Consider the following 27688-nt stretch of genomic DNA (forward strand, 5'->3'; position numbering starts at 1 on the left):
GTCAGCTTTACTGCCAGACCCCCCATACTGGTATTTCTATGCTGCAGTCAGACCTCGGGAGCTGCACTACAGTGTGACTTCACGCCATCCTGACCAGACATGTACCCCGTCACAGTAATCTCACATCATGACAGACTGAAAGGTTGGCCTTTATTCACCCCAAACAGCCACTATTCATCCCGGACTCTCCTTTCTGCTTGATGAAAAGACCGAGTGGCCTCCCGTGCCACTGGAGGGCTCGTCTGTGTGTAAATGATCTCGATCCTCGGTTGCGTAGTTCATAACCGCGGACCTTTCATCAGACATGGGGAGGTCCTCCACATCAACGCCTCCCCCGCTGTGAGTTTTTTCATGATTATGACGAGGAGGGGGGAAGGGGGATTATGTCAAGCTCTGATGGAGATGTTACCAACTCTTCACAAACATTGCCACGGACGAGATAACATTAAAATGCTATTGTTATTTCAATCAGGCTTGTAGGGAAGCGAGCCATGAGTCATTATTTATCCACATTTTTATTGAAGTTTACCAAGCTCAGCATGGACCAAGGCACTCAAACGACTTGAAATGGATCTAAAGACTGTTTGTTCTGAGGAACTGGCTGTATATACACTCGGCTATTACTGGCCTTTAGCTGAAAGCTGTTTATGATAAGTGGATCACAAAATGTACCAGTACCCAGTAGTAATACCACATAGACTGTTCTGAATATGGACTTGAATACAAGTATTTTCCCTTCTCTTTTAACAGTAGGACTACAAGCCAACAGAAAAAGTCAACAATAACAATAAACTTCAATCAGTTAAAGAGTACAAAATGTTTTAAATATATTAAATGTTCTATTAGCAACAGCCATTTTGTCGAAAAAATGTTAGCAAGAGAGATAGTGTCTAATAACCATTTACTACCATGTACAGAGTTAATGACGCTGCTGCTACTTGACATCTGGTGTGACTACGACTGCTACAATTCATTAAATGACTCAGAATGGATATCACGACTCAGAATCAGAATCAGATGCCAGATGAGACACATTGCATGTGTTCTGGTACTGATTTCTAATCTATAGGCTGTGGCTCGCTGGATAAGAAAAGCAGACTGACAGAAGCATGCACAAACATACAAAGGTCATCTCAGGAAATTATCCCAGTAGTTAGCTTAGTCTCTGATGCATTCTTGCCATGTGCAGACATATACATACAGAACAATACATTAATCATGGTGTTTGAGTCCATAGAGAGTTGTTTCATCTTATCTGCACAGTTCAGCTGCAGATCAGTATCTCGTCAGTATCCAGTGGTGTGAGTTTTATCCCAAGCAACTTTAAAGGTGGAGCGGGCTTTAGTCAGGGCTTGAGGTTGTCAAGTCAAGTCCACTTAATGACCATTATTCCCTAATTTTCCTCTTGTTGTGTTTATTCTGTTACCTATTAACTGCCACCTCGTTTCAGTTCTGTGATCCAAAAGTAATCAGATTTAGCCTCACAAAAAGAGCAAATATCAACTTCACATTTGGACGAATGTCCCACAACTGTCTATGTGTAAACCCAGTCAAAATGCACTGTTTTACATGTAATAAAATATGAGCTGCTATGTGAATTGTGCATAAAAAGGTTTTGCACATGAGCATTTTTGCATTTACTTGCAACATTTCAGAATTTCACTCAAGGGATACCTAAAATGACTGAATATTTTCACATATGAAATAGTGCTCAATGAAGAGCATATTAAACCAATGTAAGATAAATGCACACAGGCTTATTTTGTAAGGCTAAATCTACAATAGTGGGTCTGAAAGTACTGCAGTCAGCTAGAGTATTTGTGCTGTATAGTTTTAGGGGTAAAATATGGCCCAGAGTCCAAACTTCCAAATACTGAGTACATGCTCTCCATCTCCTCTATGGTAGCTTTACTTCTGATTTGTTGCTGATTTTGCTTTAATAATGATACTATACAGCACACAAGCAACATTTTGTTGTTTCCCAGTCTTTCCGTCTATTCTCTGTCCTATTATAATCTCTCAGTGTCACCCAATCTTTTCAAGCAGTTCCCATACACTGGTAGATGCTGTAACCAGACAGGTTACTGAAGATAGCTCTAATGTGTAGGACTGTAATATCGATGTCATTTAAAACAAAATGCAGAAAATAACTTAAAAGTAGATATTAAACTAAACCTATAAATGTTACAGACCTCAGCAGATGTACATTTATGTGACAGGAGAATGGAATAATAAAAAAATACAGATCGCTGCCTCGGCAAAATCAACACTAGCGTGTGAGGAGGAAGGTGAAGTCGTCCAGTTGCCGGTCAGAGTTCAGACATGAGCAGCTAGGAGGGGAGCATGGGCAGGAAATGAGTGGACGGGTGTCTTCGACGAGCCTTGTGACCTCGCCGCGGCTTGCCACGGCCATTCAGGGAAACAAACATCTGCCTGCCGCCGTGCTTCCAGCGCAGCGAAGCGTACGTGTTGTAGCCGTTTTCCTCAATCCGCTCCTTAAACTTGCAGCTCGGGTTGTACTTCACCTGCAGTCAGAGGGAGGAAGAGATGTTTAGGTCACAACAGATTAGTCTGCCCCCAGCAGCTATTCCACCTGTTCAGTACAATACTGGGCCAGCTTCCAAAGTGCACAAAAGTTAATGTCCACTATTGCTGTAAAAGATTTCCCAGGTGTTTCCAGTCAATAGGTTGAGTTTTTCCATTACAAGGAATTTAGCTGATTTGTCTTTCAAAGTTCAGAGACGTGTGACTTAAGGGGCTGGTTAACCTAAATTCCCCAAAACACATATCCTTCACCACTGGTGGTGCGTAGTCATGCAAAATGGAAAAATATCCACCATTTTTTCTTTTTCTTTTTTTTTCAACTCATCAAGGACAGTTTATGTATGTGGCCTCTACTTTCCAGAGACAGTGTTCTGGTGAAGCAATGAGGCAGGCCTGACAGTTAAGGTTTCATTGGGGACCAGTCTCTGAAGAAGTAAGTGAAGAATTGCCTGCAGGTGTCTTTGTGATTTGGCTGAACTGATCCTTTAATGTCGTCAAATTGGCCCTAATGTGACAATTTTGATTCAACATTCAGAACACAGAAAAATCACTTCGCCATGTGTGGTTAAAATTTCTTATCAGTGAAAGAGTCTTGAAAAATACTGCAGTAAGAGGTCCCACTACATTCCCTTTTCTAAGATCGTTATCACGCTGCCATAACCAAGGCTCCTCTTTGATAGCATCAGGATAGAATAAGTCTGCTGTGATTTGCCTGCCTTTTTTTTTTTATCATGGAAGGTCTAATTATGTCCTGTTTACTGTGTTAGCTTGTTGGAGGAACTTGTTTTATTGCAGCTTGCTCACTGATTGCGCGTCTCTGATTTCTCATCTTTGCAAGATGTAAGTACATGAGGTAGACACCACACACCTCAGGTCTGCTGTCTGATTTTAACAAAGAGAGGTGATTGCTTTTGAAAGCCTGCTGTGCGAAACAACAATTGGCAGATGGTACGCAAAGACTTAAATGAGCCCAGCTGGCTCTTTGTCATTGCTGGTAGGGTTCCTTTTCTCTGGTATCTATTTTGACAGTGGAACAAGACGGTTCAAGCTGCCAGTATCGTGGCCCAGGTGTACAACCATGATTGATAGTAATGCTCTGACCTCTCTCTGGACTTTCCAGCAGAAGATTCCTGAGATTTCACTTCAGTAGAATCAAACATGTTTGGATAGGCACTCATTTGGGACTGTTGTGCGTTTATGCCTCCCCCAACCTCACCAGTTCCCCCAACCTTCCCCGCTCCAGGAGGCTTGACCTCCAGAGGCAATGCTGCCAGGTTGTATACGCACCGATCCAAAGAGTGTGCCTTTCTTGGACATCGCTAAGTACAGCCCGGTGCTGACAGATTTGATGGCAACAACTCCCACACTGACAGATCGGATTTCCATCAGGCCTGGAAAATAAAAGAGGGAACAAGAGTCTGGGTTAGGAACATCTAGCTTTGAAAGTTTCCCCATCAAAAGCCACTCTATCATTAGTGATTAGAGTACCAGACAGCCATATGCTCTGAGAAGCGAGAGCTTGAGAAACTATCTCATACAGGTCACGTATAGAGAGCGCGTCCTTTGTGAGCAGAGCAGTCAAGCTCATATCATTTCAACCTAGAGGTAAAAGTAAAGAAATAGTGATTATAATTATTGTTTTCTCATTGGAGCCTATTTGACCCAAATACACCCCAGTGCCAGACCACATCCCCATTTTTTTGTGGTGGAAGTATAAAGCAGATGCACAGAGAGTCTGCACTGTGTCAGTCTGTCTTACAACATGCATCCATGTAAGCCTCCCCATTCCAGATGTGACACTTCATCCTGATGAAACACAGTGTTGTTTACTGAGGGACACAAAACTCGTGTCTGTCGGCCACTTAAGCAGCCACTCCGACTCACCTCACCTCATGAAAAAGCTGGCAAGCTTGTAGGATAATTGTTTCCTCTGGGCGCTGATTGCAAACAAGTCCCATGTGGCTCTCTCTTGATCTGTTTTTTGTCAGCACATGAAAATAAAGGCACACACCCACTGTCATGGCTGGGACAGGAGATGTTTTGGAGATAACCTGAAAGCTCAGCGCAGGGTCCTGAACAGGAGCTAATTGCTGGGGATGAGACCGTCTTTTGGATAGAGATATTCTCCCGCTTACTCCATAAAAAGCACCTTGAAGTGGTGCTTATTTGATCAGAGCTCGAAACATTTATTTACACTTTAAACGCACAGCCTGCGCAGAGAGTACATGCTGCATTGTTGCCCAAAGATCTAGCTGCTGCATATATGTGAGTAAAAAATTAATTGTTGGCTTTGGATAGATACTGTAAACATAACACCAGTTCAAGATGGTGAACGACAGGGTGACCCAGAGCTGGTAGAAACTGAGTGATGGCGATGAGTCATAAAAGCAGCAGTGGGCCACCAACCACCTGACTCACTGACTGACTGACTTACTTGGAAAGAGCATTGAGGCTAACTTTTCACAATTGCTGGACATAATGTGTTGGATCATAATATATGGAGTTATATTAATGTTTCACAACAGGATTTCAACACATTTTTCAAACATATCTCAAAACAAAAATAGTCCCCCAAATTAATATATATGCATTATGTACATGTTTTGCCTATGCTGCATAGAAAGACACACAGAAGCATCTTCTGATCTGATGCACCAGTTGCCAGAATACATTTTAAACCCATTACAAATTCTGTGGTTAAGTTATGGTTTGATGCAGGCATGATAAACAACTTCATTAGGGAAACATATTGACGGAGGTTAGCGGGTTAGGACTGGGGTTAGGGTTAGATTAAGAGATAAATACATGAGAACATGAGAACGTCATCATTATGGCTTCAGTAATCAACAGTTGTTTAGGAAACCTTCATTCTCGCAAAACTGGCGGTCAGTTTGAAACTGGATAGATGTATGAGATGTTTTGTAGACCCATCCATCTACCCAGACTTACTCTCTATAAATTTTAAATAATGTAACTTCTGTGGTCAAACTATTGGTATTTTTCTTCTTAGCAAAAGATCCATTTTGTTTTGCTGCTAATGCCCCTGCCGTCCATTAATTACCTCTTCCTCTTCTTTGACAGATAACTGAGTTGCGGTGAAGGTATACGAGGAAAATGGGGGTATTCTGAACTGAAGATAAATTTAATACTAAACAAGAACTGTGTTCCTTATGGTTCACATTGAATCTCTTCTAGAAGGGGTTTCTTTATTGTCATTTTGGACAGAATTATAGTAACCAAAAACTCAGTACATTTGGGTATTCAAGACCGGCAGATTGTCTCATACAGATTAAGTAACTAAATTCTCTTCTCTAAAGGATGTCTGCTAATTCTATCAGACTACCGTTGCCGTTTTCAAAAAGAACATTTGAAGTACTCCGAAACTTAAAAGACACACATCTGCTGCGCCCATTATTTTAGACACAAAACCACCTCAGCCTTGTCGTGCTTACCAAGTGAGGTCATCTACTTTAGGCACGGACACAAAGAAGTACAAAGGGTAAAAAGGAGGAAAGAAAAGAAGGGTAAGGTAAACAAACACAAACTCCTGTTGAGTGTCTTTCTTCTTTGACAGGAACGTGTAAATGAATCCCCCTCTCGGCTCCCTCGCAGCTGCGGGGAAGGAGGGAATGCCTCAGTCGGGCTCATCCAGGTACCGGCCCAGCTGCACCCCCATCATTCCTGCCTCTGATCCTCCAAAGAAACATTAACACTTTGATGGCAGCCTCTTCTTTACGAGCTGTGTTTACAAACACCGGGTGTGCTGGGGTGGCACCTGGAGCGTGCGAGGGGCTCGTAAGCAATTAGCTGAGGCTCGGCTGGTGATTGGAGCGCTGCAAGGGTTTATGGGGGATTAGTCCAGGCCAATGAAAACCGCTGGTGCCTGAAAGTGGTGCCGGCGGTGATTGCCATTATTTGCTGGTTTGAGTTCCAGGCTCAGTAGGTGTCATGGAAACATGTTTGTCACATTGGAGATGTTGCAAGGATCTGGGTGTGAATAATCACATTTGCTTTATAGTAGCTTCCGAGCTTTAAAACCCAGACAGGCTAAGACTGAACGAATACTTAATTCAACAGTTCAAAATAATTATAATAATCTGGTATACATGTATTCTAAAGTAATGCATTCTGTTTTGTGCATTATTTCACTGAGACACTAACAATGTTACAATGGGTAACTTTTCTTAAGTTTTCTTTTCTTTGCTGAATGCACCATGAATACATCACCGTAAATATGGTCCTTTCCCATTCCAAGTCTCGTTCACTACACTTTATTCATACACGTGGATGTAGCAGCCAGGAGACACAAAAGATCTGAAGATTTTCGCATTGTCCAGAGGAATCACTTGGGCTCTCGACGCTTGACCACACATCTATAAAGACCAGTTAGATCCATATAACTCACAGCCCCCCTCCCCTTTGAAAAGTCACTCCATTGTGTCCAAAGCCTGAGAAATCAGAGCGAGGTATTTCAAGCTATTAGAGGGTTTCTTCTAAGTGCTGAAAACCAAAGGACGGGCTCCGCAGTTGATATAGTTTGACAGAAGAAGCACATTTCCCAATAAAACTGTTGCAAAAATGTACCATAAAATTATTTTTAAAAAACAACAAGAGTTAATGACTGAAATGTTTGATGATGATTTCAGAGTAAATCTGAAACAAGTAGGAAGCATCACAACCAGATGGTCATGGACAACAAAGTCTCTGATCACTAGTACCAATCTTTAATGAAGTGATTCTAGTTGTTGAATACGGAAAAACTCATGAAAGTGTTTTTGTCAAACGTTTCAAATGCCACGAACAATATCACAGTTAGAAATAACAGAGAATCAAACAATAAAGACAAATTTACTCTTTGTTAGAGAGTTGCACTAGAGACTGAAGGTCACTCCTGCGCCTCGTTCTGCTGAGCAAGTATCAACCGCTGGTCCTATTGAGCTCATGAAAAAGGCACTTTTGGCTTCCCACTTGCAATTGGCAAGATCTCTTAACCTTTGACATGTTTTGGCTGGGACTGTCAATAAGCTCAAGCTGCCATTACAAGCAAAATCCTGCACTATACATGTCTAGTCAACTGTGGACTTGCCATTTATTTCTGCTCTATGGGATTTTTAAAAGCATAGAAAAAGTCTTTTACCCGGTCTCTTTTTTACTCTTTCCTTTCTTCCCGTCCCCCATTTTTTGGACGTTAGCCCATCGTCAGATCATTCAAGCCTTTTTTGACCTTGAAAAAAAAAGGCAGAAAGGAAAGAGAGAGACACTCTCACAGGGTTTCCTTTTGTCAGATTCATGGTATGGGGGAAGAGGAGGAGGAGGAGGAGGAGGAGGGAGGGAGGGGGGAGTACAGGGCGAAGGTACTGGTTGTAAGTTGGTGCCTGCAGTGGTGGGGGCAGGTTGCCCCCCCCCCCCCCCCCCCAACAAGGCTTTGTTACTCACCTGAGAGGTGAAGAGCTAGACAAGATCTTATTAATGACCGAGCGGTTTGAATGGGGCTCTGCAAACTGTGGCAAAATAGGTCCTTCCATCACAAATTTAGAGCAGAAAGGAGTGAAAGACTGAGCAAAGAGAATGAGGAAAAAGAGATTTTTCTGCTCCTTTCCTCCTGTCTTTTTTTTTGTTCCTTTTCCGAGGTCTTTAATTTCTTGGGTTGCCCCCTTGAGCAGCCCTCCATGGCTCAGTGCTCGACCAGAGCAGAGCCTGGGAATCTTGGAGTTCCCGCTGTGCTCCTGCTCTTGATTGACATACCTTTTCAATTATTTCACAGTTTGCTTGCTTTTTAAACGAAGAGGGCCCTGTTGTTTTTTTTTTTCCTTCTGCCCTCCTTTTCAAAACACAAGCTTTTCATGTCGGGTTCGGGCTGCCAGGCCTAATGGCTGTGACCAGCACCTTTGATCTGCCATGACCCCCTCGAAGGGTCTGGTACTGGGCAAAGTAGCCGCCTGTGTGTACCGGCACAGACAAAGGCAGCATCACTCACTACTGCTTTAAACACCTTGAGAGATTACCATGAGAACAGGCTCTCTTGGCGGTGGCATTCACAGGTGCTGTGATATGGAAAGTTGCATGTTAAACCTTGAATGTACAGTAAAATACCAAAATGATGAAGAAAGACTTGTTAAGTGGCACAGTTTTGTCCGATTCATTCTAGAGGCGAAAGTGTAACCTGCATACAATTCATGCGCTCACCAGTTAAATATTTTAACTTTTTTGAGCAACTTTAGGCTGTGATTTGTTTGTTACCAGTGAGCAAGTATAAAAGTGGTGTAACCGTGTTTGACGTCACCCACGGGTTTCATGAAGAGTTGAAACAGCTCAGTGTGGAGGCCCTGACCGTCACCATCAGCTCCTGATTGGAGCCATTTGGGCGATGAAGCCCATGTTGAAGTGCAAAAAAATTGCAGGTCATCTTGTGGCTGCTTGAGACAGGCACCAAAAGACCCCCATGTTAAAAAGCTCAAATTTACACCAGTTTTTACCCTAACGCGACCCCCATGACCATAATTGGAGTATCAAAGTGTGGGTGGATTAAATTTCATCCAACATGGCGACTGCAGGCTCCATTTTTGAGGTTCAGAATCCAATGGGTGACGTCACAATTTGTTTGTCCACAGTATGTCGATGCTTGGAGCTAGCGACCATTGAAGGCACTCACCTGTCACTCAAAGCAGCCACGCCCTTATGTAATGTACAACTTTAAGCTTTGATATAATTTAAATGGGTGTTATATCTATAAATTCATTTAATACAGTTATCATGAAGAAGGTATCCACAGAGATCAAACGTTTTTACACAAGGCTGTGTCACGTTAGTTTTTCTGTTGTATAATTGAGTTCCTCAAGTGGCTCAAGTGGTTCAAGGAACTGCTTTCGGCACTTCAGCATTAGAATAATTTTTTGCTATGATGTAGGTCTCTGTTTGTTTGACGGAGCTGTCTTCAGAAATTCACCTATGACACCAATGAACCACATGATGTAGCAAAAGAGGCCAAAGAAGAAACCCTACAATAATCCACGGCTGGAAGCTACACAGTCACTATAGCTAGCTATGTAATAAGCATGTTGGCAAACAATTCTTTTTGACCTCATGATGCAAATTTGAATATAAAAAGTGGTGAAATGTTCTTGCTGTTGCAACCACCGACTGCTGTCTCTCCTAAATCATGCCTCAATGTCTGACAACTTCGAACTGCAGGTTTGCAAAGACACAATAAATATGTTGACCTGCCCTAGTACTGTATATGACGACACATTTCTTTGTTTCTTTGTTCTTTAATCTTCACACAACCACCATTAAAGCCAGTGGGGACCTGAAAGGACTTTTTGAGACAAATTTGCCTTGATTCTGATAGAAAACTGAGAATTTTAAGTGATGGCTGCACACTGCCTCGTGTATAATTATGACACTAAATTAAGGCAGAAGCTGATGTTTGTTCCTTGACCAGAAATTGTCCATTGTAGAAGCACTGATCAAATCCAAGGCAAGACATGTGTCAGTACAATAATTACTCTCACTGAGAACAAACATGAAGCAAAAGATGATCAATGCTCCGTCTAAGGGTTTCCAAAGTATTAAACTAATTTCTTTGAAATTAGACCAAACTCAAAGTGCATTACTAAGGAAATCTGATCTTCAGAGTGATCTGTGGATTATGAGTATGCTGCTGAGATGGAAAAAAAATATAATTTACAGTAGACATAGTGAGATTGACTTATATAGTTTCAATCATACTGTGACTGGACAATATGTAACTCATAAGTGAGAGCCATTATGCGTTTGCAGAGGCACTTTAAGGTGCCATTTTAGCTGTAACCCCATTAGTCTTTTCTAGGATATTTTATATTGCGCAAAGGACACATCAGGCCCACAAATGCAACCAGCACTGGTAAGTCCTAAATAGGCATAATAGCCAAACTCACACACAAACACACTTACACTAAGTCAACACAGCCACAGTAAACATGACTTAGAATGTCTTTTGGTCGAGTCCAGTTTATCAACCAAACTTTCAAACTCTGCAACAAATCCACCAAGTACCAAGTGCAAGTCCATATTAGCGGGTGACATGGGCCCTACCAAAAATGTTGTTTTTTACATGCTGAGGTAAGCGTATGATCTGAATTATTGCCCAATGCAAAAACAGCATTACGAGGAAGAAGCAAACATATTCTTATATTCAATCCAATCATCTTGTATTAAGAAAAAAAAAATGGGAAATTCTCAAAATAAGCACAATGACAAGATGTATTTCTCTGATACAAGGATTTTTTGCTTTCTTAAAATTCCTTTTTTGCAGTGCACCTACATACATGCTTACTCCTGTACTGTGCACCACATATCAACATGAACTGTGTGCTCCAGTTGGCTCTCCCTGCGCAAAAAACTGAGTTGGATTCTCATAACTAGTGCACTAGTGCAACAAAAGTGAGGCGAAAATATCTACTTGCACGTTATTATTTAAAAGTGCTACAAACAATGTTTTTTATGTGTGCCATTGTGAAAAATAAATCATTCATAATGAGGAGAATGGTTAGCCAAATCTCCCCTCCTTTATAGTGTAGGCGCAATGGCTAGCCACTGGCTACACAACTTTTCTGCTCTTATAGAAACGGGTTTATATCTTTAGCAGAATTTAAAAGAAAGAAACAAAAAACATCATACCTGCTACCTGCTCAACTCCAAATGGAACATAGACACAGTTAATGACTAGCTGGTCAACACAGCTTTAAGACAAAAATATGAGCTAGGACCAAAAACTGAGCAAAAAGGGGTGTTCAAGAAAATATGTTGCTTCATGAACTGAGTACACTTAATTAATTAAGAGAATAGATTAATAGAATTATAATGTCTTCATAAATGCTGGATTTGTAAATTCTGAGAAAAACTTCACGATTAAAAAGTGACATATTATATAGTGCATTCACTACTTTCACAAACGAAATGGCTAAAAAAATGCTATGTTAAATGGCACATCTGTAAAACTTCACGAAGTTGGAGTTCAACATTAAAAAAACAGAACGGTACAGTACAACCATATTAATATAATACCAGACTGCTACTAAAAGAGTAATAATCAGACTAAAATGTATATGGTAGAAAATATTGAGGCGAGGACCTGTTGGCTGAAACATCTCAGTGAGTGATGTCATAGCAGGTGTTTTCCATCTGCCACAATAATTTTCTGCCTTATATCATAAGTGACACCATAGTAGCTTTTGTGTTTAGATTCTTTATTCTATTCATAAGCAGATGTATTTCAAATTGAATCTTTACACATTCTTTTAACAAAGTTGGCCAAGTTCCGTTTCTTTGCTACCACACAGTACCCGCGACCCGTGGTTGTTGTACACAGATTTCGACAATATCTCATATTTTAGTGTCAGAATGTGGAAAAATGCTCAGGAAGCTTAAGATGCATTTAAAACATTTCGGCAAAGATCATGGGGAGCTCTTCATTCTGAGGTTTACTCTTAAAAAGGTCAGACTCAAGTATTTTGGTTACAGTGAAGGATTCACGCAGGAATACCTTTCCCATTTTGTCACCGGTGCTTCATACACATGCACGTTTATTTTCATTTGCATGAGTGTGACCAGGCTCAAAATACGAATGATGCAATGCCCTCAATGGCACAGTTCTGGACAGCAATATAAAATTTACAGGCTCTTTAACAGGGGCTACGACTGCCGCTCTGACTGTACTACTGTTCCAGCAGAGAATTTGTGAATTGATGTACAGTATATATGAGGTGTGTGTGAAAGAAAAAAAACCAACTGTCAGTCCGCAGGCATTACCTCCTCGCCTTTTGGCTGTACCTGTCCTTCTGCCCTTTTTTCTGTCTCCCATCTGCCAGCCTGCTTTTCACTGTCCATCTGTCCCTCATGTGTTTGGTCTCTCTGTCTCCCCCTCCTCCCCCTCATCGTCGGTGGGTCTCCGGACATGCATCATACCTATTAACTCTCACAGGACAGGGATGATTTATTCATCCCCTACCAGCAGCCATGAGATATGTCTGCTCCAAGCCAAGCGGAACCGAGCTGAACTGTTTGCACACACAACACAGACTGCAGTTGAGGGTTTTTAACACTTTCTTATTTTTAGAAATAGAAGCAAAGAAAAAAAAAAAACAAATTAGGTGTAGACAAGAGACAGTAAGTGCACTCATTCCACTCAGTAAATGTTAGAGAAAGCGGAACAACCAAGTCAGCCTGCTTAACCAATCAGCCCTGTGATGGGCTGATTGATGTCTGATTCTGATGTGTTGTTCTGTTGTGTTGCGTTGCTCAAATGAACTCAGACTGTCTGGAGGTCTGAACAGTGCTTCTCTTACCTAATTTAGTTCTGAATTCCTGGACAGTTAGGAATCCTTGGGCTCAGCTCATGTTGGCTTTGATCACACAAATTCTTAAAAGTACATAATTAAAATAACAGCAAAGGAAATAAGAAACAGGGCCCCTCCCCACAAACACACACACACACACATACACACTCTTTCATACACAGTTGAACCTTCACAGATCTAAACATGCTGTCACTCTCGTAATCTCTCGGCGCACACGATGTACACATGTGCCGCCGTACAAACGTGGCGGTACGCGATGGACGAAGTAGGCCACAGAGAGGGACTGCTTCGCATGTGCGTGTTATGAGTACATTCCATCGCATGTGGTCCACCCTGTCAAAAAAAGAACAAGAAGAAAGGAGAGAAAAGACTGGTCGAGGGCTGGTCTTCCCTGTTCATGGATCGTTTGTTGTTCCCACATTCCTTTAAAATCTCTGGAGGATGACACTGAAGATGAGACCGATAAGATTATTTTCCTCCTGTCTTTTTAATCTCAGTCCATGTTCAATGGCCAGTGCCTTTTGTTCAATGGTCTCATTATCATTATCATTATTATTATTGTTATTAGCACTGTTTTTATTGCTGTTATTCTCAGTCTTCATGACTGTGCACAGGACCTTCTTAAGCTACTGACTTCAAGTCAAACCCAACGTTCCCGTATTATCTCTGTTCTGCAGTATTGGATATATCAATGTCTTTCACTATTGAATGAGCAGGTGCTGTCCATGAAAAACTACCTCAGTCCACCTTTCAAACAGAATCAGTAATTTGAAGTGCACGCACTCAGTGCTCTGTGTAGGCAGGTTTTCAGGCCATTCTCCCAGCCTGCCAGACTGAGCCACTGAGGGAGGTGTAAAGCAGAGACAATCTACTTCTCTACAAGCCGGGGCCCAGTTTTTTTGAGCCTGTGAACAAGCCACATGGTGGTGATCTGCTGAAAACTGACTCCCGCACTCCCTCGGCCCCAGCCCCGGCCGCAAGGGGTGACATTCTCTCACACACAATCCAGGGGCTGGTCCTCTTTCAGGACTCACACTCGGCCCAGTTCCCCCCACCTTTTCATGCGGTGCTGCTGGGAGAAGTACTCCAGGGATTAGCCCAGCCAGGTCTTTCAAAGGCCATTAGAGCAAATTACAGGTATCCTGTTACCAGTGCGCTGGAACAGGCCAGGTGAGGGGCGCAGAGGCCAGGCAGGAGTGCAGGGGTCAGCTTGGGACAAAAAGACAAGGCCACCCTGGGCCCCACTCTATCGGAGTGTCTCCCTGGCTCCACAAACTGGTAGGCCTGCATCTATGAATGGCTCACTTGATGGGACCTCAGAGACATTGTCTCACTACCGTAACTTTAGCCTTTTTTCTTAGCCCCCACCCCCATACCTCCTCACTATCCCCATGCTGATTTTCCTGTCTTTGAATTGATGCAGGCATGACTTTACCCAGGTAAATCACAAAACGACAACAAAACATGAGCTAAATTAAATAAAATATAACACAAGGCTTTAACCGCGATGCGTGAGCTGATAGGCATCTGAATGACTGGGTACAACCTAAGTGCTACAAACAAAAAGTGCTGCCTTGGGTCAAAATTAAATTTGAATTACATTAACTATTTCCACTTGAGACCTAAATTTAAATTGTAATGGCAACCACACAGCCGTTGATGTGTGGTCTGTCAATGTATCAGTATGCTGCAGGCATCATGAGGCCGATGCTCTTGATAAAGATGTGGGGATGGCCACAGGGAGTTCCGCATCCTGCCATTTTCTCTAAACTACACACACACTCTATCGCCCGCACACACATGCCTTTTGGGCACTTGTGCTGGCCACACTCACGCAAATCCACACACATACACACACACACATGCCTCACCCTATTCCAACCAGTGGATGACAATCTAGTGGAGGAGCTGCGGAAGTGTTTCATTAGCCAATTACCGCTGGTAGATAAAGCCTGCGTTCCCACAGTCCGCAAGGCCGGGGGGTCAAATGTGACCAATTACCCTCCATCCCCTCGCAGGACAGATTAGTCTGTCTGATTTATCCCCAGACAGACTGACCCAATACTCCAGAGTTGCCACATCTGGATACGTGTGCATGCGTGTGGGATGGCATTTGGGTGTCCGAATGATTTCACTGTTTACAGTCAGAGAAACAACCAAAGTGATCCCAGTAGGATCCAAATATAAAGTTTATCAAGAGCTTATAGAAAATCTAAATGCCACAAATCAGAAGCTCTGGCAGCCCCTGTATCTCTTCTGCCACACACGAAGACTCCAGAGTCATTAGTGTACTGACATGCCCTGTCCGGCATGCGTTCCATATTGACTGAACACAACCTTCCTTGGCAATGGTGAGCTGTGATTGTGTGTAATTGAACATCAATCAGTTCATTAGGGACCTCCGGGATGCTGAATCAGACCCTCCGCTGATCAAACCCCAAGTTTACAAGCGCAGCGGGGGCAATCCAGCCAGGAAAGGTAACACAAGAGGACAACCCGAGGGAGTGGGTGAGTGGTGGGGTGGGGGCCTGCTCCAGAGAGCCTGAGTGGTAGCAGAGGTGAAAAAGGTTAACGAAGCCCCACGGTGTACGCCCGGCCCGCTCATCTGTGCCTGTGAGGTACTGAGGGGGGCCGCAGTCTTGCCGGCCAAGAGGCCTCCCCTTTAATCAAGGAGAACGGGGGAGGGCAAACTGCCTCCAAATCAGGCATCACATCCGTAACAAGCAAACGACAAGCTATCAAAGGCTTCACAGATACTTACGAGCAGGTCTGCCCGCTGAGAGCTTTGTGACTCACAACTCCTGCATTTTCCAACACTTCAGAACTATATCCTAGGAGGGGCAGGGACGGCGGGATCCACATGAAACTGAGGTCGTCCCGTGTGCCACCAGTGAGTGGTTCTGTGTGGCTGGTTTGGTTGAGCGTCCAGACCAGATTCAGTCATGCAGCGTGGAAATATAATCAGGAGAAAACAAAAACAACTGCACTCTGGAAAAAGGACAAAAAAACTTTACATGCATCTTGAAGAGCAGCCAAATCTGCACTGAACACAATCAACCAGTTAGGTGCAGAGGACCCTATATGATCCCTTTAAAAACATACCATAGGTCACAAGCATGTAAGTGTGTATATTGTGGTTTAGTAAAGCAAAAAAGAATTAGCCAGTGTCATTGTAGGTTCACAACGTCTAATTAGAGTTCAATTCAACATCCACAAAGTAATTGCAATCGTAATACAAATAAAAGCTGTTGAAAAATGAAACCAAAACTGAACAGATAGTGATCCATACCTGGCTTTTTTTCCCCTTTGTTGCTTACTTTTCAAGCATTGATGTCTAGTGGCTCCCCCAACTTATGTGAGTGAAACACACTCTTAATCACTTCTACGATCAGATTAGCCCTGAGATGATACAAAGTTGCTACTATAGTTTCATTCCAATAAACCAGGAAATAAAATCATCATGAGGCTGCAAGCAATCCAAAACTACTTTCAGTCTGGAGAGCAACTGCCAACTTTTAGCATACACCTGTGTGGCCCAGGTGTGCGTAGAGTTTCCAGTGATTGAGCACCAGGACACAGAATATTCTCTGTGGCCTGAGCTTGCCCCATATTTACATTATTAAAATGAGACGGGCATGCAGGAGGTGACAGAAGCCGCAAGAGTGAAATCAGGGCCCTGTCAGAGCTGTCACTTGCTCCACTGGCCAAAGGGCCCTGACCCCAATCCTATCCAGTGCAGGGGAGGAGAGGGTGACACGGAGACAGCAGAAGAGAGAGAGACAGAGAGATGGTAATAGGTAGAAAGTGGAAGACAGACAAAATGAAAGGGGAGGCGAGTGAAACACATTGTATGAGTACTGAAATATTTGGTATATGGATGGCATGAGAAGAGATGGTAGATACTTGTACTCATCAAAGCTGCTTCCATACATACAAACATATAGTAAACATATTGCCCACTTGCCTAGAAGTGCCTAGAAAAAAAGCCCCACTCTAATAACCTCAACCTACTCTTCCCAAGTCATTCAGGATCTGGTGCATAATAACAAAATGACGAAATTTGTTTGTAACCGTTGATCAAAAAGGACCAGTGTCCACACAGGAGTGGTCTGATGCATCCTGTGGACTGTACTGCCTCAACTACACCACTTCTTTGTGCCACCCTCTGCGTCCTAATGAGGAGCATGGACCTTCCAGATGGGAAAAACACCCGCGTGCACGCAGGCATGTCAGCGTGCACTCCAAAAACACAAACATGCATGCCCCCGAATGGAGCGCAAGGTGAGGGTCTGGTTCATATTAGCCATTAGGGAACGGAAATGCACATCTTTTTTCAGTTTAAGGTCCGCTTTATGCTCCCAGTGTAAACACAGACGTATGCATCCTAAATGTACACGCACATTCGGACACCGATACTCCCACCCTGCTCATGTTTGCTTGGCAGAATGACCTTGGAGATAAAAGTAACTACAGGTGGATGTGTGTAATGCGGTTCAGAAGAAGAGGACTCTGTATGGTCTCAACCTGTTGGTATGCACAGACCTTCACCAGAGTTGCTGTTTTTAGCCTTTCACATTTGCATTAATTATCCCACTTCTAATTGGGTTATTCAGTCCAGATAGACTATTTTCCGCTTCAGTCTTCAAGACACAAGAACTTCGGCACAGTTGGTTAAATAGGACAAAAATCTGGCGCGTTATCAACTTGATTTCTTTCTCATGTTATTTAAATGCAAGATAAATAAAATACAGCTTTTCCCTGTTCCAGTCTGGGATAGATGTACCCAGCTGTCAGTCCATATGGTGTGCATTTTTATGCACTAATACAGCCATGGTTCATATTTTAACATCCTTCATGGGCTAGAACAGCACAGACCTTATATGTTCTACATACATACATCTATGACTGGACTACATTATTAGTGATGATATTCCTCTTTAAACTACTTTCTGCTTCCACAACTCACTCACCTATCTCTGGATTGATTTCACCTTTGATCATCTGAGCACTGTCAGGGCCTTTGTCATCCAATAACCATGACGACATGCCTATACTTAAGGCTATGTCAGTGAGTGGGTTGCTACACCCCCAACCATAGGATGGATTGTCAAAAGTGTATTTACAGACATGCATGTTTCCCAAAGAAAAAAAAATGTCTCAGAAAATATGAAGGTTTGACAGAATTTTGACTGTAATATTGGTTTTAAACTAATCCTAACCTGCACAGACGTCCAGTTCGCCTCTTATGTCTCTCAGTTAACGTAGTTAAAAATGTGTGACATTTCCACTCTCTTACACATACCTACCCACGTTATGACTTAATTGCTTGACAGCAAGTCAATATTTAGCCACAAAGATTGACAGGCAGGGTGTTGTCACTCGTTTTTATGCTCACTTGCTTGTTCTTGTTTGTGAGAGACATAAAAGTTCATTTAAAGTCCATGTGCTCTTGTGCTTTCCACAAGTGGTATCAATGGAAAAAGAGGTAGAGAGCTTCATGTTTACCTGTGTCACCCAAAAGTGAGAGTGAATTTACTGCCTCTGTTTGCTCCCTTTATGATCTGGACCAAATTTTGCAGGGAGTGATATCAGCTTTAATGGTAACAGGACCAGTGCATTCCTAGTCACAATTTCCCTGCAGTTTAAGGTCTAATTTGAACCACTTTAAACTCTTGTAGCTGTGGCCAGTGAGCCCTAGCTGTATGCTGTATTTAGGGATGCCAAGTTGTCTTTTCCCCCCATCTACATCAGAGGTTCTCCTTCAGCTTCTTTATTCCTGAGCCAGCGCTTTAACGCCTTCCAAGACATGATGCCTGTCTCAGTTCAAGCAGGGAGGTGAGGGGCTTTATTGGAAGGGTCAAAACAAAACCATTAATCTGTCTTGTTCTATCTGAGGTTGAGGAACCTGTCTCCCCAGTCACAATAGACTGATTACGTTAGCGCTCCTTGGTAAGTATTTCCTTTGGCGAAGGCTTTCAAACATGTGGTTCTGCATGAGTAAGGCTAGCTGGTCGCCTGTTCCCAACTGATCTAATTAATACTCATTTTACACCTTTCACAGTAAAAGCACACATGGTAATAACAGCACTAATGCGTTCTCGTAGACGTAAAGGCCAAACTCTTCACTCCTACTTTAAAAAATAACTCTTGGCTGTGACCATGTTCAGTATTGCATTGCTCCACTGCAATTAACTGTTGCTCATTACTCTGGTGTTTAAAGCACCTAAATCACTGAGGGGGTAGCTTTTGGACAGTAACAAATAGTCAGCTCATGGGAAATGGCTGAAAAGGAGAAGCAAGTACACCACTCATTTTTTTTTCTGGCTCAATAAATATTTAAAGAGCCTTAATCACACTCTATCTCTCTAATCGTTTCTGATGTTCCGACCGCAGTCATATAGATATTGATATGCTATTTAAATCATGCACTGACAGTCATTCTTTTCTTTTTATGGACTCTCACAATATCAAAGCAAACATCTCCTGTCAATGGCTTCAAGGCGCAAGGAGCCGGTTACTGGCACTGTGAAGTTCTCTTCTTTGTGTTCCCTTCACACCCACAGGATGTCCAGAGCTGTGCGACGTTATAAAGGAATTGGCTGTCAGAGCCAAAGTCAGACTCTATAAACCTGCTGATGAACCTAGTAAATCCCACAGAGGATCCGGAGCCAAACTGCTAAAGGTTGTTAGCTACTAATTGCTACATTTCTAGAGCCCATTCAAGACATCAAACCCTGGTGGCAGAAACCAGGGATGCTAATTAGACTGACACTGACACTCTTGTCCCGCAATGTTCCCAGGACAGTGGCAGTGTGTGCATTCGTGTGAAGGATTTAACACCCATGTTCAACATGCATGAGAGGGCCAGTGGTATTTTTTGTTTTGTTTTGTTTTTAGTTTCAGTCTCTTAATAACGGGAACAGCTGGCAAGGGGTTACTTTCCATTTCTTCTCTAACAAGTTGTGGCCGTGCACTGTCTTTACAGTGAAGGGCAGGGGGTAATAAATGCATGATTCGTGGGATTTTGTCCCCCCGTTGGCACCTAAAACGTCCACGAATCCCCCTCCCAGCGGAGACGACTCAGGGGAAACCTTAATGCCTAACGAGCAACGGGAAACGCTCCAGCACTCCTTCTAGCCTTTAATTTCCACCTCAATACTGAGCAGAGTACACCCCAGCCCTTCTCCTAGCCTCATTAACATGTGTATTCTCCCGATTCAAAACGCCAAAGCATTTCCTTCAGCCAGGTGCTTCCCTCCTTAGCCCCTCCAGCCTCGGTGCTGTTGAGCCAGTCACACATCCCCGTCTGAGCCCTACCAGATTTAATGGTGAGTCATGGTGGGGAAAAGAAAGGCCGGCGCAGAAAAGACCTCCTAACACCTCTAAAAGGACAGACGGTGCATTTTGTAATGTCTGTTGCTTTGGAATGTGCGGGCCATTTTTCCTCAAAGTGGAAGTTTTCAAGTGAGTTGATATTTTGTCAGTGGTAGAAAGAAGGTTTTTGTGGAAGCGTTTTTCTTTAAACGTTCTCCGTACGTCTTTTTATCTATCTTCACTTTTATGAAATCATATCACTGACCACTAAAGAGTCCTTAACTGTATATTCGCAGTTGTGATTATGAACAGTCGGTTCTAATCTTGGCACGACACAAGAGCAGCATTCGCAACTACGACCCAAAGAAAATATGTTAAATTCAAAAAGTAACAACAACCATAAGGATTTTAACTTTTTCCACCACTGATCAATTTCACTCTTCATCGCTGCGACCTGCCCAGCCCTGTGGGCCAGTTCATCTGATGCTCCCATGCTGTGCCCTACTATCTTCACCCTCTGCTTTGTGAGTGGCAGTTTCCCCTGACTACAACGAGGTTGAATAATTTCCACAACATATTTCAGTGGGGTGGAAGACTTTCTTCCCATGGTTGCCTTCCAAGTCAAACACCTTCATGAACTCAGAAAACTCTCACATCAAACGGCGACATGTTGCACAGCAAGGGAAATTTGGTAAATACAACAAGCCCCAGCTGTGAGAGTTGCCCGGGTGTGGAGACGGAGCAGAGCTGGCCGCAGTGACTTCTGCGATTGTAGCTGTGCGGTGAGGTGACCTTATTTCCTAAGGGTGAATTGGCTGACGCTACCTGGAGGCTACACAAGCGTTTGATGCCCTTAGCCACACACACCCAAAACTTAACAGGCCGTCCTTTTAAGATGAGGAAGAAAAAAAAAAACACTTGAACAGGACTTGAAATACATGAATTGTGGTTTGCCAATAAAGAATGTGTCAAATAAAACACAAAGATGAAAATAAACAGAATGTAGTCCTGCAATTTAGGTGTTTAATTACAAGAAGCCTTCCTCTTTTAATTAAAAATGACTTTAATGACTATATGAGTGGCATTGCACTACTCAACAGCACTACTTAAGCTGTTGCAATCGATCATAAACCGGTTGCTGGGCGTGTCCACACAACTGCTGTGTTGCGGCACCGTCTAATTAGCAGGCTATGACCGATGACCCAGGACAGGATATGATGCGTACCTGCCTCTGGTGCTTTTGTAAACACTCGGCTGTGTTTTTCCCCTCGATCATTTTTATGCTTTGCCATAGGTCAAAAGAAAAACACGCTAAGCCCCTCCCATTCGCTCCCTCAAAGTACCGTACCCTGTGTCTTTGTGTGGTTCTTTCAGCAAGTTATTTTTAGCAAGTTCAGTGATTAAGTGCTTTGTCGTTCCGTATCTATATTTAGCGGACATGGTTCCGCGTGCATGTCATTTATCTCGGTTTCTCTCTGTTGAGTTTGATTAACAAATGCTTAAATGTAAATGTCTAGGACAGGTTGCAGCTTGCTGGATCCTGATAACAAACTTCAGGAATGGAAAGCCGAACCCTCATTGTTTGTGCCTGAGAGTGTAGTGTTTGTGTATATTTCCACATGTGTGCGCACAAGGCATAACATTTTCACGGAACACTTTGGAGATGTAACCGATACACATTCCACCTGTCTTGTCTGGTGCCAGTGACAGCTTTTAATTTCATCACCCTGCACAAAGTACAGAACCATTTAATATTGAGGGGCATTTTAATGACTTAATGCGTAACAATTTAGAATACTTACTGTGTGTCACGCTCGTGGCTAATATGTTTGACGTGCATTTATTCATCATACGTGTTTAGATTTTTTATTTTTTTTTCCCCTCTGTCTCCTTTCAACCCCGTTCGGCTCTTTAATCCTTTAAACCCTCCTTTCTCCCTCTCGCCTCGTCCCTCAGCTGTTCCATGCCCCTGCTCCGCTGGGATTGATACAATATTTTCCAGCCTCAATTAGCAGAGAGCCTGTTGACTAATTCCAACTGTTTTTACACCTGAGAGGGAGCTGGGAGTTGGGGCTGGAAAAAGTGAGTGGGGTAGAGGTGAGGGCTGTGGCCGGGGTGTAGCAGACAGAGCTGTCGGGGTAATGTAGCTGTGTCGACAAGAGTGTAAGGGCTACACAGAGGACAGGCTGCTGGGCACACGGAGGACAGAGCTGTATATGCACTGGGAAATGTTACGTCTAATAACGCTTTTCAGAAACAGTGCTGTGTCTCTGTCCTCGTATTCATCCCTGCTTGAGTTATTGCTAGCTCTGCCAGGGTGTAGGCATCTCTGCATCACTGATAGAATCCTAAGGAGAAAAAGAAGTCCTCCTTCCTTTGTCTGACTTAGTGCTGATGCTGCTGTCTAGTATCTGTGTCGCTGCTCTCCTCATTAAATATGTACAACTTCCTGCTTGACCTACCACTCTAATCTATAGCATGACCATATTCTCCGGGTCAGGGTACTTTAAGTCTCATTGAAAGCCTCCTTATGTGGTTGTAGTAGTGGCAGGCTCGCTCAGAAATACGATCGAAAGCGGTCTTGAACCAGATCTGTCCCGCTGTGAGGCGCAACCACAGACTGACCACGAGGTCCATTTGGTTAATCCCAAGGCAAAGTCTACATGACCACTGGTTTGGCACCAGCTCAGGGCACAAGTACACACCCTCACTCTGTGGGAGCACTGAAAGAATCGTTCTTTCCACAGGAGGAAATGAGAGGATGATGCGGAGAAGGACATTACATGTAATGGGGGACTGCTCTTTTTCACTTCAGCCTCCTATGCATAAATCACACGAGTAAAGCAAAGCATGAATTTCCCAATTAGTTTTTGCTTTTTTTCTAACCGCACAGAAAACATATTAACTTTATTAACATAATTTAAGCTTCCTCATGTTGCCTTCCATTATGACTCCTGTCAAGCTGTCAGATTTGAGCAAAGTTTAAGAGAAATATAATTTATTTTTGTAGCTGACATATATGGACGCTAATATGAAAGATTAAAGTCCACACTTGGATAACACTGCAGTTCCAAAGTTATCCAGTAATAATTCATCTCAACTTGAACTTAAGCCGGTGTGTGTGGTTTTTAAAGATCCTGCCAGGCGACTAATCCCAACAGGTTAACAAATCTCACGCGGTCTGCAGCTCGTTGAAACAGCAGCAGAAGCAGCATACTGACTGGCCTGTTGGCCGCTTCCCCCCAGTAGCTGTATGGAAAAACTCTGACTCACCCACTTGTATAAAAAGGCATTAATGGCCAAATACATAAATATTACCGTCAAAGGCAAAAGTGTCTCTAAGGGCTATCCAATCAGTCAGTCAGCCAGTGACTAATGGAGAGGGAGGTCAGATCATGACCACATTCGGCTCATCTGACCTGGTCAAGCATCTGAAAGACACCCATTGATGGACACGCAGGCTGCCGCGCGGACGAGCTCTTCTCAGGTGTCCATAAACCACAGACAGCGCATAGACTACAGTCTCACAGACAGAACGACTTGAGTCCACCTGCATACTGAGCGCAGTGAGTTGCAAAGTCCTGTCGTGACCAACAATTGCGATGCGGAGCACGAGATAAGATTGTCAACTTTCATCACACACATGGGCATACGCAAATCAGTGTGTGCACAGAGCAGATACAATCCTCGTCAAATGCTTTTCAGTTTGCACCTGCTTCTTCTGAGGCACTTTCATCACAGTTTTGACAAGTTAATTCCCAGTGAAATGGAAACTTTATTTTTACAAGCATGGTTTGCACCACCAACTGATGCTCAATGTCTTTCCTCAGTGCCGGTTCGCCCACAAGGAGTCTAAATCCACACTAGGGTATTCCATTCTTACCTAGCAACGTGTCTCTTGTGCTCTAAACACAACACAAATAGATCAGTGGTAACATGACCGTAGGATATCCCTAGGAACTGCTATAAAAGTCAACAGATAAGAAAGTTCAGCCATAAAAATAAAAGCGAGAACGTCATAGGGCATCCTCACACACATTTGAGATAGAAAACTTATCGCTCTTCCGGCTACTTACTGTCAGCGTAGTTTTTTCGCCGAGTGCCGTCCACCTTGCCTGTTTTGTCAATGCAGAGGAAGAACTTGTTGGCAGAGTAAAGTCGCCGTAGTCGGACGTCTCCCTCCAAGTGATTATAACTGCGGGTGTGCCTCTCCAGTGTCCACGAGCAGTTGATGCCGCTCGCCAGCACCTGAAGGGGTTCATGCCCTACCCGGGGAGGACAGGCCCCCGTGGCACTGCCAGCGGTGACCAGGAGCAGGGTGAAGCATGCCAGGCAAAGGGAGGCTGCGCTGGGCAGGGGGAGAGGTGGCCCACTGGAGGCTGCGGCGGTGGTGACGCGAAGGGCAGGTTCAGGACGGAGATGGGCTACGGACGCCGTCCATCTGCACATGGTGGGTCAGACTCCCAAGGTGCACCTTGTGCAAGCTGTAGACATGCTGATGATCAGGAGATGTCCCTGTGGAGGGTGGGAGTCCTGAAGAGAGAAGGGATGGAAATGGCACTCACGGCAGATCCTCTGGATGTCACTGATGGCCAGTTTCTGCGTGGGTCTGACAGCAGGCCTTCCCTTCCTACAGCATCAAACTTTTCTCAGTCGTCATCTTCGGTCTCGACTCTGTTTCTCTGCTCCTTGTCATAAAGTGCCGTAGTTTTCTGAATCCGCTTTCTAAGAAGTTCCCTCCTTGATGCCGCTCCCTTGTTTGTTCTCCTCCTCGCACTGAAGTCTTCCTCACCGGTCCACAGATAAAGTCCCAGGATGTATGAGGATGAGCATGTGTGTGTGTGTGTGTATGAGTTTGCGTCAATAAATAAGTGTCTATTACGCAAGTGTGTATCCGAGTACGTGTGTGTGCGTGCACCTTGTGATGCTCTGCTCTGTCTGTCGGGATAGGAACAAGGTGCCTGTCTGAGCTGCTGACCCGTGGCTGAGAGGGAGTTGAATGAGAGTTGGTGACTGACTCTGCATGTGTGTGTGTGTGTGTGTCTGTGTGTGTGTGTGTGTGTGTGTGTGTAAATATATGTGTGCTAGTGTGTGATACAGAGAGAGAGAGAGAGAGAGAGAGGGTGAGTAAATGAGTGAGTATGGGAGGGAGAGAGTGTGTGTGTGTGTGTCAGAGTGAGCAGCAGCAAGCAAGTGTGTGTCAGCCAGCACGGGGCAGCGAAGCAGTAAGTAAACGGCCTCACGCTCTGCTGTGCGCAGTCAGTCAGTCAGTCCTCTGTTCTGTGGAGGGACCGACTGTGTTGCCCTGCATTTTATCCTGGGCAGGGCCAGCATCTAGGGGGTTGAAAAGAGAGGGGAGGAGGGGGGAGGAGGCCACCGCACTCATTCATAACCATTTCAAACAAATGAGAGACCTTGCATCAAGCCCTATCCCCTTTCTATTCTCTCTTTGAAAAGTTTATTTTGCGAGAAACAGCTAATTTGCTTTTCACCTGAGGTTTTTATTATTCCCGTTTCATGGCCACAGGCACCTGGAAGGACTTACATCCCCTTCCTATCCCCTGACCTCTGCTGTCTGAAGGCAAGGAGTTTGTGAGACGGTGGTCAAATCAGCTCCATTACTGTCCAGTGAACCAGCTAGGAGTCTGTTTTTTTGACACCTTCACACTCTTTTCTTCTCTCTGGCCACATGGGGCAAATTAAGGGAGCCTTTTCTCTTTTTCTTTCTTTTTTTTTCTTTTTCTCTCAGGGCTGCTGGTTTGAATCATCAGGCCGTCGGAAACACAGAGCAGGTTGCCGGAGTGTTAGCAGAGTTAGACCAGAGAGACTTTTCTGATCACCTGCGTTAATATTTCAATGAAACACCCTCTCTGATCTTTGCCGTTTAATATGGCAGAGCTGGACGGAAATGGAGAACACCTTTTTTCGTGACTTCCCACACTCTTGTCTCTTTCTTTTTCTTTTTTACAAGCTGTGTAAAGAGCCTGATTAGGACAAGGCAGTAGCACACCTAACACGTTCCAGTTAAAAGGGTTAACTCTTTATTTTGGATATTTGCTTTTAAACATGATTGTAAAGAAAAAGAACAAAAAAAATGTTGTAGTTGTAACTGAACTAGAACATAAAGGAACATTTTGACATGTCGAGAAAAATAACATTAGCTTTCTTGATGTGAGTTACAGAAGAAGGTGGATGCCGCTCACACATTAAATGTGAGCTACAGTTGCTCAACACACAGTCAGGAAGGGCAACAAAATAAGTATGTGACTCCATGTGTGAGAAAGCGAGAGGAAAAAAAAACAACATTTTTAAGAGTCCTTGTTTCAATTGTGAGTACCATGTTAGGGCCACACTTGTCCAGCGCTGGAGGTGCATTTGAGGACTTTGTGTTCAGAGAGTGTGACAGTCACTTCACACACTTTTAGCTTGTTAACAGCCCCCACAGAGTTGCTGTCCGCCTAGCCTCTATTTAAACCATACCGTCATAAAAAATGAAGAGAAAAAGACCAGTCACCTCTTTCTCCGAAGTCCCAGCCCCGACCCTCAGCTCCCCCAAGCCATTCCTGTCTACCTGCCAGTATGTCCTGGCCCACGGTGCCCGCCAGGCTCCTCATCAAAGCCACTCTCGACAAAGGTCCATGCAGGCTCTTCATAAAACAGAGTCTTTGACACCCTCAATTAAACGGCGCTGCCATGTCTTTAACTCGTTTTCTTCTCTGCTCCTGTCTCTGTCCTTTAAAGTCTTTATTCACGACCATGCATGTGCTTTTCAACATTACTGGAGCCAGTAGGAGTCAGAATCAAAATCATCTGTTCTTCCTTCATGATGGATGACAGTGTCACATGTTTTTCATGATAGCACAAAAACTATAACATTGATGGATCTGAACCATCCCCAACTGAAAACTGACTCACGTGACAAATTGATGTGCCCTTTCTCCCAGAGTCTCCCATGGCCTTGATCGTTCCTGTTTATATTATGCTAAAACAAAAATGGAAACATCTGACTTTTGAAGGTGCCAATGCATATTTTATTTGATAAAAGATATCATATCTACCACTCACTTAGCAAATACATTAGTGTGTAAGTTCCTGAAACTGAAGACAATAGTCATTTAATCCAACAGTGCAGCTATGTCGACTTCTGTCTTTAGTTCAATTTCACATTTGTACGGTACTATGAAAAATGATTTATGCCAAAATAAAAAGTTGTCTCTCAGGCAAAAGTATGTGCACAAATGCACAAAAATGTGACAGAAAAAAAAAGAGAAAGTGAGAAACACAAATAGTGCAAGAACCCCCATTTGTCCTTCCTTTGCTGAAATTTACGGTAATTAAAAATCACACAGTCGTTCTATGTGCTGCAGAAGTCTTCAAACATCGGAGTGCCTCCTGAGGTCAACAACAAAGCTCCGGCCTCATGCGAATGTCAGATGTGGCAGCAGATTGCTTTGTGGTGTCTTAGAAGCAAATGTTTGGGCTCTGAGCTCAGT

The 27688-nt window shown here is 43.6% G+C and overlaps 1 protein-coding gene across 1 annotated transcript; it reads right to left on the bottom strand.

Annotated features, from left to right (window-relative positions):
* Window positions 1-498: 498 nt before the first annotated feature.
* fgf22 (fibroblast growth factor 22) lies at window positions 499-25471 on the bottom strand. The gene is made up of 3 exons (XM_047586350.1): window positions 24272-25471; window positions 3832-3935; window positions 499-2525 (listed from the first exon to the last, which is right to left on the bottom strand). Exons 1-3 carry the CDS (start codon window positions 24642-24644, stop codon window positions 2331-2333), a joined length of 672 nt encoding a protein of 223 aa, XP_047442306.1. The 5' UTR covers window positions 24645-25471; the 3' UTR covers window positions 499-2330.
* Window positions 25472-27688: the final 2217 nt, after the last annotated feature.

Source organism: Mugil cephalus, chromosome 6 (genome assembly GCF_022458985.1).
Source record: "Mugil cephalus isolate CIBA_MC_2020 chromosome 6, CIBA_Mcephalus_1.1, whole genome shotgun sequence".
In the NCBI taxonomy this organism is placed as follows: Eukaryota; Metazoa; Chordata; class Actinopteri; order Mugiliformes; family Mugilidae; genus Mugil; species Mugil cephalus.

Excerpts from the sequence above, each read along its gene's own strand:
- fgf22 (XM_047586350.1), bottom strand. The coding sequence starts at position 24,644 with ATGTGCAGATGGACGGCGTCCGTAGCCCATCTCCGTCCTGAACCTGCC. Across the intron at positions 3,936-24,271 it reads GCGAAAAAACTACGCTGACA|GCCTGATGGAAATCCGATCT; the intron begins GTAAGTAGCCGG and ends TTTATTTTCCAG. Across the intron at positions 2,526-3,831 it reads AAGGCACACTCTTTGGATCG|GTGAAGTACAACCCGAGCTG; the intron begins GTGCGTATACAA and ends CTCTGACTGCAG.